The following is a 14,055-nucleotide window of genomic DNA, read 5'->3' as shown; positions in this document are numbered from 1 at the left end:
ACGGTATCGTCAATAACGTGAAAGCAATAAGGTCCTCAAGGAAGGACGGTATCGTCAATAACGTGAAAGCAATAAGGTCCTCAAGGAAGGACGGTATCGTCAATAACGTGAGAGCAATAAGGTCCTCAAGGCAGGACGGTATCGTCAATAACGTGAAAGCAATAAGGTCCTCAAGGCAGGACGGTATCGTCAATAACGTGAAAGCAATAAGGTCCTCAAGGCAGGACGGTATCGTCAATAACGTGAAAGCAATAAGGTCCTCAAGGAAGGACGGTATCGTCAATAACGTCCTGCTCAAGGGTTTAACAACAACACCCTTGAACCGGACATTATTGTAGATACCGTCCTGCCTCTCGAACCTTATTGCTTAAATACAATGTAGTATAATATAATACAATTTCATAAAATATAATATAATATAAAATAAAATAATATAATCCAATATGATATAATATAACATAAATGGTAAATGCACTGTACTTGTATCGCTCTTTTCTAGTCTTCTTCTAGTCGCACCACTCAAAGTGCTTTTACTTGTCATCCTTCACCCTTTCACATACATTTGACCTTTACATTTGACCTTTACATTTGACCTTTACACCAGCCTTTAATAAAGACTCAATAACATGTGTAATGCCATCTTTTGAGGAGATATTGCTTCATGGACAGATTAAGTTGTGGCTGAAGTCAGTGACTTCTGGGGTTGTGTCAGAGACAGAGAAACAGAGGCAGCAGCAGTATTTCCTGTCCAATAAATGTCCATCACACATAACTTCTCCACTTCCTCTCTCTTCTTAGGCTCTTTACCTGTACACAGGTAAAGAGCCTAATAAATTATATATTATGCTTTCATAGTATACATAGGCCTAATGTATATGGCGGCGAAGGAACCAGTGGATGCCGACTGGAAGAATCCGTGATCCTCCATCTGCCGGTTAAAGCCGGAGGAGCACAGGGCCGGTTCTCCGGTTCTCCTTCAGGACCCAGAAAACATCTGATGTTCCACCAGTGAATCTTTCTTAGCTCCAGCCCCTCCCTCCAGAAAGCCGCTTCAGCACCCCTGAACCTGTATAGGATAAGTGGTTTGACTCACGGCATGGAAACTATACTTTACTACAACTTTTATTACATATGACTTAAAAATAAAGAATTGACATACTGCACTGACTTCTTTCTAGATAATATACTTTTAACTTTTTTCATATTCTATACTGTGAATGTTGGTCTTTTTCTCAACATGCTATACCTTCACTTCTTAATGACTCGTTTTCAACATACATCCTAAGACTCAATTAGAAAGGATTTGACTTTCTGTACTAGATGTGTTATTCATCCCCAGGGATAGAACGTCTTTGTCATGGTAGAGCAGCTGTCCAAACCCCATAAATATAAAACAAGGAAATACTCAGAATTGAAAATCTTGAACTAGCATGTTTTTATTGTTTGAAATATGATTTCAATGATTAACCGATAACCAAAATAGCTGCAGATTAATTAATAACTGCTTAACAACTCATTTAACGTGCTGAAATCCAAAGGATGGATCTCTAAAGATGAACCAGATCTCAGACTTCAGTCCTCCAGAGTTTTTATTCCTCTCAAAGACAAAAATAAGTTTCATTTTGCATATAAAGAAGCGGGTACAAAACATGTTCCGCAAAGTCTTCAGTGTAAAAATAACTCCTCACACGCCTTCCCGTCTTCTCGGAGTGCAACCGCTGGAATAAAAGGCAGGCGCGCGATGGACGATCGGAGACTATGACACTCAAGAGCCGACGATCGGAGACTATGACACTCAAGAGCCGACGATCGGAGACTATGACACTCAAGAGCCGAAGATCGGAGACTATGACTCTCAAGAGCCGAAGATCGGAGACTATGACATCGGAGACTATGACACTCAAGAGCCGACGATCGGAGACTATGACACTCAAGAGCCGACGATCGGAGACTATGACACTCAAGAGCCGACGATCGGAGACTATGACACTCAAGAGCCGACGATCGGAGACTATGACACTCAAGAGCCGAAGATCGGAGACTATGACTCTCAAGAGCCGACGATCGGAGACTATGACACTCAAGAGCCGACGATCGGAGACTATGACACTCAAGAGCCGAAGATCGGAGACTATGACTCTCAAGAGCCGAAGATCGGAGACTATGACACTCAAGAGCCGACGATCGGAGACTATGACACTCAAGAGCCGACGATCGGAGACTATGACACTCAAGAGCCGACGATCGGAGACTACGACTCTCAAGAGCCGACGATCGGAGACTATGACTCTCAAGAGCCGACGATCGGAGACTATGACTCTCAAGAGCCGAAGATCGGAGACTATGACACTCAAGAGCCGAAGATCGGAGACTATGACACTCAAGAGCCGACGATCGGAGACTATGACTCTCAAGAGCCGACGATCGGAGACTATGACTCTCAAGATCCGACGATCGGAGACTATGACTCTCAAGAGCCGACGATCGGAGACTATGACACTCAAGAGCCGAAGATCGGAGACTATGACTCTCAAGAGCCGACGATCGGAGACTATGACTCTCAAGAGCCGACGATCGGAGACTATGACACTCAAGAGCGGATGAGATGATGAAGATGAAGATGTCGGCTTTGCGTCAAAGTGCAATTGAATTTTAATACCAATCAAAAACTAACTTCATAATGCGTTACAGCTTCTGTTCTCAAGCGTTGCTGCTTTCACTGGTAAATATCGGAGCGAGCGTTTAAGTGGCAACTTGACGTCTTTCTACTTACTAAAAATAGCTCAAAATAAAGTAAAATATTTCCCAGATTTACATATGTTACAAATAAAAAATAAATATCAGCTCTGTTTTTAATCTAGGTATTTTATGACTCATCGAGATGGCGTTGCTGCGCCATCAGGACGCCAGCACGCCCCGGCGGATGATGTCAGAGCCGTAGCGACGGCCGAGCGCCGCGTCGCCCCTCAGCTGGTGGGAGTGGCATCGCTTCAAGCGGGGCTCCGTCTCGCCGCCGTTGCTCTGCGCCCGGTGTCTGGTCTTCGGGTACGACGGCTCCGGCGTGTTGGTCGGCGACAGCTTGCGGTGCTCCTCCTCCTCCTCTTCCTCATCCTCCGTCAGAGGCCTCTCGCGCCTCTTCGGGATCCTGAACTTCCCCCAGCTTCTGAGATGGCCACCCGTCGCCTGAGTTTTCCTGAGCCGGCCGTCTGAACCCTCGTCAGCCCGGTTGGGTTTAGCGGTGCTCGTCACCTCCAGGGGGGCGGGGCTTCTTTTGGTCCTCCTTTCGTCCGTCGTGAAGTAGTCGTCGTTGTCGGAGTTCCTGATGTCGACCAGCCGGATGGACACGGTCTTCTCCAGGTGTCTCGACCCGAACCGGTTCTTCACCTGGCCGGGGAAGCTCTCCGCCGCCGCCGCCGCCTCGCCGCTCCTCCTCTTCCTCCTCCTCCTCCTCTCCTCCTGCTCGTGGTCGTTCTCTCGTTTCCGTCTGGCCAGCGCCTCGTGCTCGGGCCCCGGGGCCTCCTTCCTGAGGCCTTTCTGGCACTCGGTCTCCTGAAGGACCTCCGGCTTGTGAAACTTTGGGAACGGGGTCTCGGGGTTCTGGACTTTGGCGTCGCCGGAGTCCCCGGGGGGCCCCGGCTCTTTGACCCGGGAGCTCGAGTGTGCCGAGTTAGAGAGGCCCTTCCCGTCGCCGCTCTTCCCTTTTTCACGCTTTAAAGTCGTAGATTTGGTCTTGGGCCCTGAGGGGGTCCCTGAGGGGGTCCCGGAGGAGCGAAGGAGGGCGCCCCGAGAGGACAACCAGCCCGGAGAGGAGAGCTTCTCCAAATCCTTCACCGGAGGATCGCCTGCAACACACCAGTGGAATCCCTTATGATCACACACAACTAACTCAAGGACTCGTTGACGTTACACAAACACAAGCTTTCACTAAAATACGACGTGTTTTACAAGTGATCCCTGAAGCATCTCGACTTTACAGACGGCCTTACTATTTATTTTTATATATATATAAAAATAATCTGTAGATATAGATAATATAAATTATATATATAAATAATCTGTAGATATAGATAATATAAATTATATATATAAATAATGTATAATATATATATTTTCCTCTGCATTTGGCTGTTATTCTCCTACTACAGAAGTAGTCAAATAACTTTTTTAAGTAGCAATATCGCAGTATAACAATACAAATTTACAAGTAAAAGTGCTGCATTTAAAATGTAAAAGTAAAGAATATTAGCTACAAAAAGTGATTAAAGTATCACAAATAAAAGTACTAAGTATAGTGTCATAGTATTATATTATTGGATCATTATGTACTTTACAGTCAAATATCCCCATCTGTCAACATGACCTTTATAATTTTCATGTCCCCAAAGTGTCTCAACAATAAGATGACTCACCCGCGAGCAGCTGGTGGTCCAGCAGGCGGACCTGGTGCTGGAGGACCTGGTGCTGGAAGATCTGCTCCTGGACTCTCCACAGCGAGCGCTTCATCTTCTCCCTCCGGGTCACCATGTAGGTCAGGTTACGCACCTGTGGGGCGACAGCAGGTTCTCAAACACCCTCCAGAGGATCCCACAGACAGTATGCAGCCATATTTATTTACTATAAACATGTATAATATAAGAATGTGTATGCATCTTGTAAATACTTACACCTATATGTATTTATGCACAATACTGGGGTACATTCATTATTCTGCTTCAACAGGACTTTTAAAAACCAAGCATAAGTTGTTAAAACACAGTTTTATTTTAGAAATGTCTCTAAAACCTAAAAAGACATTTTCAAGATCTGTGAATGGCTACAAGAACGTTTATAAAAAGGTGGGCGTCGCCACCACTCATTGGTTTGTTTGTGGACTGGTGCTTTAAAGCCTTTAGTGAGGGGATGTTCAACCCATGAACAGGAAGTGACCATATCTGGACTGAGGAGCAGTGACCTGTCAATCACCTTGTAGCCCTATATTTATTTATATATATAAATAACTAATTCTAAAAAGGTATTTTAATCTATACAATGCATTTCTCAATGTATGTATCTCTTGTCCTGTCGCATGTGAATGAATCGTATCTACAAAAGAAACAAACTCCTCTGAATGCGTCTCCATTTATTGGACTTGGGTCACGCCCTCTTCCTGCCCGTGTGCGCTCTGGAGGAGGTGAAGTAGAAGCCTACCCTCTCCAGGTCCTGCCGCAGGTGCGTGAAGAGCTGCAGGCGGCGCAGCAGCACCTCCTGCTCGCGGCGTGCCAGGCTCTCCTCCTCGTCCTTCTTGGGCGTGAGGAGCGGCTGGTTGAAGTTGGCCTTGCGCTTCAGCTTCCAGTACTGGAACAGGAAGTCCACCACCTCCGGCTGCAGCTTCAGGCGGCCCGCCACCTCCTCCGCCTCCACGAACTGGTAGAACTCCTCCTCCATCTCCTGCAGCTTGAGCTTGCGGAGGCTGACCCTCTTCTCCTGCTGGCGGCTGGCGAGCAACTCCAGGTCGGTGAGCTGAGGAGCCACGCAGGCCGAGGAGCAAGGGGAGGCGGCCTCCTCCTCCTCCTCCTCCCCCCCTCTGACCCGGCCTCTCCTCCTGCCCTTCTGGTCTCTGGCGCTCTCCTCCTCGCCTCCCGAGTCTCGGGCCCTGCACTCGGCGCCCTCGAGCCCCGAGTGTTTGGGGCAGAAGGACTTGAACTTGACCTCGTCGTCCTCCGTGAGGATGGCCATCTCCAGGCCGGCGAGGAGGCCGCACGTCACGTGGAAGGCGGTCCAGCAGTTTGTGGCCAAACACTGAAGCCGGAGAGGAAACAGAGAGCATCATGGGACTTTACACAAACCCACTTAATGTGCACTGAAAGTATGAGGATTTCTGGCTCCCCGTCAGGGTTATTTTACTGTTATTTAACAAGACTTTGAAAGAAAGAAATCATTAACCTGGTGAGCCAAGGTTCAGAAGCTGGACCTGTACACACTGGTTGTTTATTATGAAGAGGATGGCTGGTTCTGCTGTAGAACTTATAGAAATGTGTTGAATGAATTGTATTTAGAACAATTAATCTGTAATAAAAATAATGGCTATGGTTTTAGCGACGCTAAACTACCAGCAGGGACTCTTGTTATTATATCACATAAACAAATAAAGAGCCTGGTTATCTTACTCGTATTATACTTCACCTTAAAATGTTGATAGCACACTGGACCTAACTGCAAACATGAGTGATTGGTGTCTTATTATGATGATGATGATGATCACCTGGATACAGGCCCCGGCCTTCTCCTTGCACAGGCAGCAGACCAGAGCCCACCTGGTGCTGGGGATGTGGGACACGTTGGTGATGGGCTCCATCTTCTCCGGGTTCCCGATGTTCACCTGCAGAGCAACACAGTCAAGCCTCCTGAAGGGGAAATAAACTCTCCTGTACGTAGATCAATATGCACGTACACGTTGTGGAGTAGCAGCGTTTACTGGAAACTAAAGGAAAACTTTTCTTTCTCTCACCAAGAGATAAAAGGTGAATAATAATCTAATAATCTTTTAAAACAGCTCTAATGTCAATGAGATAAACAAGGAAGAAAAGACTGGAATCGTCCTTTTTAACCTTATTCCCACTTGTTGTTAGTTACGTTCTCTTTTTTAAAGACTACAAATGTAAAAGAAGTGATTTGGTATAAAAAACAGAGAGATCTGGTCCTCACCTCTGGGATCCACAAGGCGCAGCTGACGTGGACCCACTTGGTCCCGCTCCGGGTGGGCTTCATGGCGCCACCCTTCTTCGGACACAGCTGGCACTTCGGCCGGATGCCCAGAGCGCAGATCCGGCACAGCCAGCTGCCCGGGGGGACCTTCTGGATGCCGTAACACGCCTGGTGAGCAGAGGGGGTCAATACAGTGTGTGTGTGTGTGTGTGTGTGTGTGTGTCTGTGTGTGTCTGTGTGTCTGTGTGTGTGTGTCTGTGTGTGTGTCTGTGTGTGTGTGTGTGTCTGTGTGTGTGTGTGTGTGTGTGTGTGTCTGTGTGTGTGTGTGTGTGTCTGTGTGTGTGTCTGTGTGTGTGTCTGTGTGTGTGTCTGTGTGTGTGTGTGTGTCTGTGTGTGTGTCTGTGTGTGTGTGTGTGTGTCTGTGTGTGTGTGTGTGTCTGTGTGTGTCTGTGTGTCTGTGTGTGTGTGTGTGTGTGTGTGTCTGTGTGTGTGTGTCTGTGTGTGTCTGTGTGTGTGTGTGTGTGTCTGTGTGTGTGTCTGTGTGTGTGTGTGTGTCTGTGTGTGTGTGTGTGTCTGTGTCTGTGTGTCTGTCTGTGTGTGTGTGTGTGTCTGTGTGTGTGTGTGTGTGTGTGTGTCTGTGTGTGTGTGTATCTGTGTGTGTGTGTGTCTGTGTGTGTGTGTGTGTGTGTGTGTCTGTGTGTGTCTGTGTGTGTGTGTGTGTGTGTGTCTGTGTGTGTGTGTGTGTCTGTGTGTCTGTGTGTGTCTGTGTGTGTGTCTGTGTGTGTGTGTGTGTGTCTGTGTGTGTGTGTGTGTGTCTGTGTGTGTGTGTGTGTGTGTGTGTCTGTGTGTGTCTGTGTGTGTGTGTGTGTGTGTGTCTGTGTGTGTGTGTGTGTCTGTGTGTCTGTGTGTGTCTGTGTGTGTGTCTGTGTGTGTGTGTGTGTGTCTGTGTGTGTGTGTCTGTGTGTGTCTGTGTGTGTGTCTGTGTGTGTCTGTGTGTGTCTGTGTGTCTGTGTGTGTGTGTCTGTGTGTGTCTGTGTGTGTGTCTGTGTGTGTGTGTGTGTGTGTGTGTGTGTGTCTGTGTGTGTCTGTGTGTGTCTGTGTGTGTGTCTGTGTGTGTGTGTGTGTGTGTCTGTGTGTGTGTCTGTGTGTGTGTGTGTGTCTGTGTGTGTCTGTGTGTGTGTGTGTCTGTGTGTGTGTCTGTGTGTGTGTGTGTGTGTCTGTGTGTGTCTGTGTGTGTGTCTGTGTGTCTGTGTGTGTGTGTCTGTGTGTGTGTGTGTGTGTGTGTGTGTGTGTGTGTCCCCAATAGCCCTAAATTGAACTCAGCAATAGTTTTGTCCCGGTGAGCGTGTTGACCTCTGACCTGGTGCACACAGATGTTGCACTTGTCACAGAACACCATCTCGTTGTTGTCCTCCCCGTCGGGGGAGCGGCAGACGTCACACACCACGTCCTCGTCGTACTCGATGCCCAGCCCCTCCTCCGTCTCCGTGGCGTGCGTCATGTTTTCGTGGCAGCGCCGCTCGAACTCCTCCATCGCCCGCTCCATGGTGATCTCGTCCAGCGGCGGCACGGCTGGAGAAGTCGGGAGTCAGAGGTTTACCGTCTCGATGGGCCATGTTTCGGTCTCAGTGTCGGGCTCGTACAGGACGGACTCACCCATCTCCGCCAACTCCCCGTTGGCGGCCTGCAGCCAGGCCACGTCCTCCTCGTTCAGGTCGTAGCGGCACATCCCCTCCGCCAGCGTCCGGATGTCCACGTAGCCCAGCGCCTCGGCGCCCGACGTCCGGATCAGCTTCTTCGGCTTGACGAACATGACCTCCTTCCCCCTGTCGGCCAGCTCCCTGCACAGCGCCGGGAGACGCCGACGTTTACAATCAATCTTTAAAATGTCCCTTTAAGAATATCTCTGATGACATCTTCTCTGACGGAACGTTGTCAATCAGTCAAAGAGTCTGTGAGTCCATCATGACAAACAATATCAGCAGGAACACCAGTTAGAAATGTTCCTTTGGTGGATAAAACCAGTGCTTCTCAAATCACTTGTTTTATACTGGTTTGGTTCCAGTCTCTCTCTCTCCGGACTTTGAACCTGTCAATCAAACAGGGGGCTCCCTGGTCTGGCTTCCTACCTGGTGACGGGCTGAGGGATGGACTGGGGGCTGACGGGGACCTGGACGCCCTTCTCCCACTCCTGCCGCCACGGGTCGGCCAGGACGTAGTACTCCTCCGGGTTCAGCTGGTACGAGTCGTGCACCTTCATGGCGGTGATCAGGTCGGTCCGGAACACCTGCAGCGGGCCGCACGAGAACAAGTCACCCAGAATGCAACAGTGAACCATCCAACTCTTTAGTGCAAATACTCACGAGTGAAATATGTGGCCATCACATATTCTCTCTTCCAAAATAATTGTAATGACTTTATCGTCACATGCGCTCCGATGAAGGTGTTACGGTGCTAAACCGTCTAAAGAGGACCGTGTGTGCTGATCTCACTTTTAACAAGTTAAATAACGGGTTGTTCAATACAGATTTACTGTATATCAGCTAAAAAATATATTACAAATTACCACAGACAGGACACCAGCCAATCAACACCCCTGAGGCCTGAGTCACTGTGTTGTTTTGATTGGCTCTTGGTCAGAGGGCGTGGCCTGTCGGGGTTAAAGGACTAATAAAGACTTCGCTGTGGACAGAGTGAAACCGCCTCGTGTTGGTTAACGCACCTCAGAGGGTTTCTGGCCCGTCCCCCTCCTGGGCTGTGACCAGCAGGTGGAGTTACCTGGAGGAGAAACAACAGGTCCTTAAACGCCTCATTTCCTCCTTCATTAACAACTTACCCAAACACATCATACCCCACCCGGCTCAGGTCGTGTGGAGGGCAAAACAAACGCTACAAAGTGGTTTTGAAATTGTTCACTGATGTCTCCGTCCGTCTGTCCGTGTCTCTCTGCCTGCCTGTCTGTCTGTCTGTCTGTCTCTCTCTGCCTGTCTCTCTCTCTCTCTGTCTCCCTGCCTGTCCATCCCCCTGTCTCCCTGCCTGTCTGCCGTGTCTGTCTGTCTCCCTGCCTGTCTCCCTGTCTCCCTGCCTTGTCTGTCTCCCTCCCTGCCTGTCTGTCTCCCTGACCTGTCTGTCTCCCTGTCTCCCTGTCTCCCTGCCGTGTCTGTCTCCCTCTCTGCCTTGTCTGTCTCCCTCCCTCCCTCCCTCCCTGCCTGTCTCCCTGACCTGTCTGTCTGTCTCCCTCCCTGTCTGTCTGTCTGTCTGTCTCCCTGACCTGTCTGTCTGTCTCCCTCCCTGCCTGTCTGTCTCCCTGACCTGTCTGTCTCCCTGCCTGTCTGCCGTGTCTGTCTGTCTCCCTGCCTGTCTCCCTGTCTCCCTGCCTTGTCTGTCTGTCTCCCTCCCTGCCTGTCTGTCTCCCTGACCTGTCTGTCTCCCTGCCTGTCTGCCGTGTCTGTCTGTCTCCCTGCCTTGTCTGTCTGTCTCCCTCCCTGCCTGCCTGTCTCCCTGACCTGTAAGGATGTCTTTAAAGGGCTGCTTGTCCCTACTCTGTCTCCTGTCCCTCAGATTGTTGGCCTTCTTTGGTTTTTCCTTAATCTTTGTCCACCTGGCGGCCTTCTTTCCTTTCCTCTCTCCTGGTTTCCTTCCTGATCGTGAAGCACACATGTTTACTGATGGCAACAAGACGAGACACATATTCACAACCAAAGATCTAAATGTCCTGGCCTCCAGAAGATGGACACGTCATGTGAATGCAATGGCCTACTGTAGGTTGTCCTCTGCAGCAGGACTGGGCTCACCTGGTTCAGGTCTATATTTGGACTGAACTGAGTCAGCAGAGGCAACGTGTTGCTTACTTTCATTGTCGGAGTCGTCGCTGCTGCTGCTGCTGCTCCTCTTCATCTTCATCATCGGGACACTTCACACCAGCCAGAGGTGGAGTTAGAACAATAGATTACTTTTGACAACCTATGATCAAAGAAACTTTTTTACATTTGGGGAGTCAAAAACTCACATGACGTCATAGCACACACTGTCAGAGTCATTGCAAATAAAGTTTGCACCATATATAAAATATATATATCTTAAACTAACTAACTCCAGTTTAATTTAATTTCCAGCCAAACCATCAGCATGCCACCCCTGCAGCCTCGTGCACGTGCACATGGCTCTGAACGTGCACGAGGCTCTACTCTACTTAAAAAGCAGTGGTTCCTGGAACGTAAACAAGGCGGACTTCGCAGCCAAACGGTCCCCTGGCTGATCTGACAGCGCAGAGCTCGTGTCGACGCATGCGCATTACATACCAATACTCACCGAAGACGACAAAAACAAGAGCCCACGCGCACAGAAACGACGAGATCAGCCGGCGACGCGCAGGAAAATCATCGACAGGGGGGGACGTCGCGTGCACGAGAGCGAGAGACGCGTGCGTATCGTGCTTTTGGTTTCAAATCGGAGCCGCGCACGCAGCGTGGCATTATTTGAATCCCACTGCGATCGCTCGCTAACGTAACGTAACGTGACCCCTCCCACCCACCACGTTACGCAACGCACGAGCCCACCCACACCCGCTAGCCCCGTACGACCGTTAACTTTAAAGATAAATAAAAGAAAGTGCTAAAAACAAAAGTGTCGGTTAATATCTAAACCGCCGTCGGTCTGCCCGTTAACGTCAACTGTAGTCCGCCGGTCGGCTCGTTAGCTGGAGGCTATGCGTACGTAGCTCGTTAGCTGGAGGCTGTGCGTACGTAGCTCGTTAGCTGGAGGCTGTGCGTACGTAGCTCGTTAGCTGGAGGCTATACGTACGTAGCTCGTTAGCTGGAGGCTGTGCGTACGTAGCTCGTTAGCTGGAGGCTATACGTACGTAGCTCGTTAGCTGGAGGCTATACGTACGTAGCTCGTTAGCTGGAGGCTATGCGTACGTAGCTCGTTAGCTGGAGGCTATGCGTACGTAGCTCGTTAGCTGGAGGCTATGCGTACGTAGCTCGTTAGCTGGAGGCTATGCGTACGTAGCTCGTTAGCTGGAGGCTATGCGTACGTAGTTCGTTAGCTGGAGGCTATACGTACGTAGCTCGTTAGCTGGAGGCTATGCGTACGTAGCTCGTTAGCTGGAGGCTATGCGTACGTAGCTCGTTAGCTGGAGGCTATACGTACGTAGCTCGTTAGCTGGAGGCTATGCGTACGTAGCTCGTTAGCTGGAGGCTATGCGTACGTAGCTCGTTAGCTGGAGGCTATGCGTACGTAGCTCGTTAGCTGGAGGCTATACGTACGTAGCTCGTTAGCTGGAGGCTATGCGTACGTAACGTAACGTCAGTTGGCACCCCCCCCCGCCACCATATTGAGCACACAGTCCCCGATCTGTCGAGGGTTACGGATCAATACCGGGTTTAAACTAGCTAACTAACGGGACCGTGAATGTCCCCCCGGGGCTAACAGCCGTGGTCGCTGTGTCGCGGCTGCGAGCCGACGAGGCACGTTTACCGGCTAAGATCCGCCGGCTGACGGGTAACTCTTTGGCGCCATTTTAAAATGACGCCGTCGTGTTTTTCTTTTTTCTTCTTCGTTCCCTGACCGTTAAGAACATTCCGGTAAAAAACCACAAAACGTATATATGTATATTTATATTTATACTGGCACACGACGACTTAAACCTTGTTTGTGAGCTGGAAGAAGAACGTGAACGGTACATACGGAGCACTTCAGGCCGATGAAAGCCGGTGTTTTGAGTTTAGATGCCGTGAGTTCCGCTTGACCCGCATTCCACACACACACACACACACACACACACACACACACACACACACACACACACACACACGGCGTCGGGAGGAGGTTCCCCGGGACGAGGTTTTCAATATCGATTTAAAAAACACACACTTTGTTTTCAATGTGTGTTTAAAAAACACACATTTTGTTTGTAATATTGCTTTAAAAAAAACAACCACATTTAGTTTGTATTGTTAAAAAAAAATTGTTGGGTTTTTTAAAATATTTGTTGTTGTTTCCAGAGTCACAATAAAAAAAATACACGTATTTTTATTTGTTTATTTCTGTCGGTTTTACGGTTTATGTCTTGTTTGTTTGTCACGTTATGTTCTCAACAATAATAATATTAATAAATTAATAAGAATACATATGGTGTTTAAAGACTGATCTTAAGTTGTTTTAATTAAAAGTAAGTATCTTTATTTTAGTTTGTTTTTGGTCATTGTTACGGGTTATGTCTTGTTTGTTTGTCTTGTTTTCTCTATAATAATAAATAAATAAAAATACATTTAGTTTAGCAAATGGTCTTTAAATAATGAACTTAAGTTGTTTTAATTACAAGTACATTTGTCGACCTCCCGCTCCACCTTACCCTCACTCGTGAACAAGACCCCGAGATACTTGAACTCCTTCGCTTGGGGTAGGCAGTTTGCCCCCACCTGGAGGGAGCAATCTGCCGGTTTCCGGCAGAGCACCATGGCCTCAGATTTGGAGGTGCTAACTCTCATCCCTGCCGCTTCGCACTCGGCTGCAAAACGCCCCAGTGAATGCTGGAGGTCACGGTCCGAGGAGGCAAACAGGACCACATCATCCGCAAACAGCAGAGAGGCGATCCCGAGACTCCCGAACCGGATCCTCTCCGCCCCCTGGCTGCGCCTAGATATCCTGTCCATGAAGGTCACGAACAGGACCGGTGATAAAGGACAGCCCTGGCGGAGGCCAACACCCACCGGGAACGTGTCTGACTTACTACCGAGGAGACGAACACAGCTCCTACTGCAGGCGTACAGAGACCGGATGGCCCGTGCATACTCCCGCAGCACCCCCCACAAAAACCTCCGAGGGACCCGGTCGAAAGCCTTCTCCAGGTCTACAAAGCACATGTAAACTGGTTGGGCAAACTCCCAGGACCCCTCCAGTAATCTTGCGAGGGTAAAGAGCTGGTCCACTGTTCCACGACCGGGACGGAATCCGCACTGTTCGTCTTGAATCCGAGGTTCGACAAGCGGCCGGAGCCTCCTCTCCAGCACCCTGGCATAAGCTTTTCCCGGGAGGCTGAGCAGTGTGATACCACGATAGTTCGAGCACACTCTCCGGTCCCCCTTCTTGAAGATGGGAACCACCACCCCGGTCTGCCAGTCCATGGGCACTGTTCCCGACCCCCATGCGACACTGAAAAGGCGTGTCAACCAAGACAGCCCAACAATGTCCAGCGCTTTCAGCATCTCAGGGCTGAGCCCGACCGGGCCCCATGGGCGAAAGCCCGGCCACCAGACGCTCGCCGACGAGCTCCCCTCCTGGGTCTGGCTCCGGGAGGGTGCCCCGGTTTCCCTTGTCCGGGCAAGGTAGCTTCAGTCCGTGGGCTGCTTATCATCAGGGTTTGTTGAA

The 14,055-nt window shown here is 49.5% G+C and overlaps 1 protein-coding gene across 7 annotated transcripts; it reads right to left on the bottom strand.

The window, feature by feature from the left end:
* Positions 1-1,571: 1,571 nt before the first annotated feature.
* On the bottom strand, positions 1,572-12,486 carry jade1 (jade family PHD finger 1). Of its 7 annotated transcripts, none has more exons than XM_034562787.1 (11): positions 12,373-12,486; positions 10,536-10,647; positions 9,407-9,462; positions 8,814-8,971; positions 8,341-8,525; positions 8,045-8,256; positions 6,685-6,852; positions 6,242-6,358; positions 5,188-5,778; positions 4,410-4,542; positions 1,572-3,842 (listed from the first exon to the last, which is right to left on the bottom strand). In XM_034562787.1, exons 2-11 carry the CDS (start codon positions 10,588-10,590, stop codon positions 2,899-2,901), a joined length of 2,619 nt encoding a protein of 872 aa, XP_034418678.1. In that variant the 5' UTR covers positions 10,591-10,647; positions 12,373-12,486; the 3' UTR covers positions 1,572-2,898. The 7 variants fall into 7 exon arrangements, with proteins under 7 accessions (XP_034418678.1, XP_034418683.1, XP_034418682.1 ...); XM_034562792.1 differs by having other exon boundaries at positions 10,536-10,597; positions 12,373-12,474; XM_034562791.1 differs by lacking the exon at positions 12,373-12,486 and adding an exon at positions 12,163-12,362.
* Between the last annotated feature and the right edge of the window lie 1,569 nt (positions 12,487-14,055).

Source organism: Cyclopterus lumpus, chromosome 22 (genome assembly GCF_009769545.1).
Source record: "Cyclopterus lumpus isolate fCycLum1 chromosome 22, fCycLum1.pri, whole genome shotgun sequence".
In the NCBI taxonomy this organism is placed as follows: domain Eukaryota; kingdom Metazoa; phylum Chordata; class Actinopteri; order Perciformes; family Cyclopteridae; genus Cyclopterus; species Cyclopterus lumpus.
This window is presented reverse-complemented; position numbering and strand designations above follow the sequence as displayed.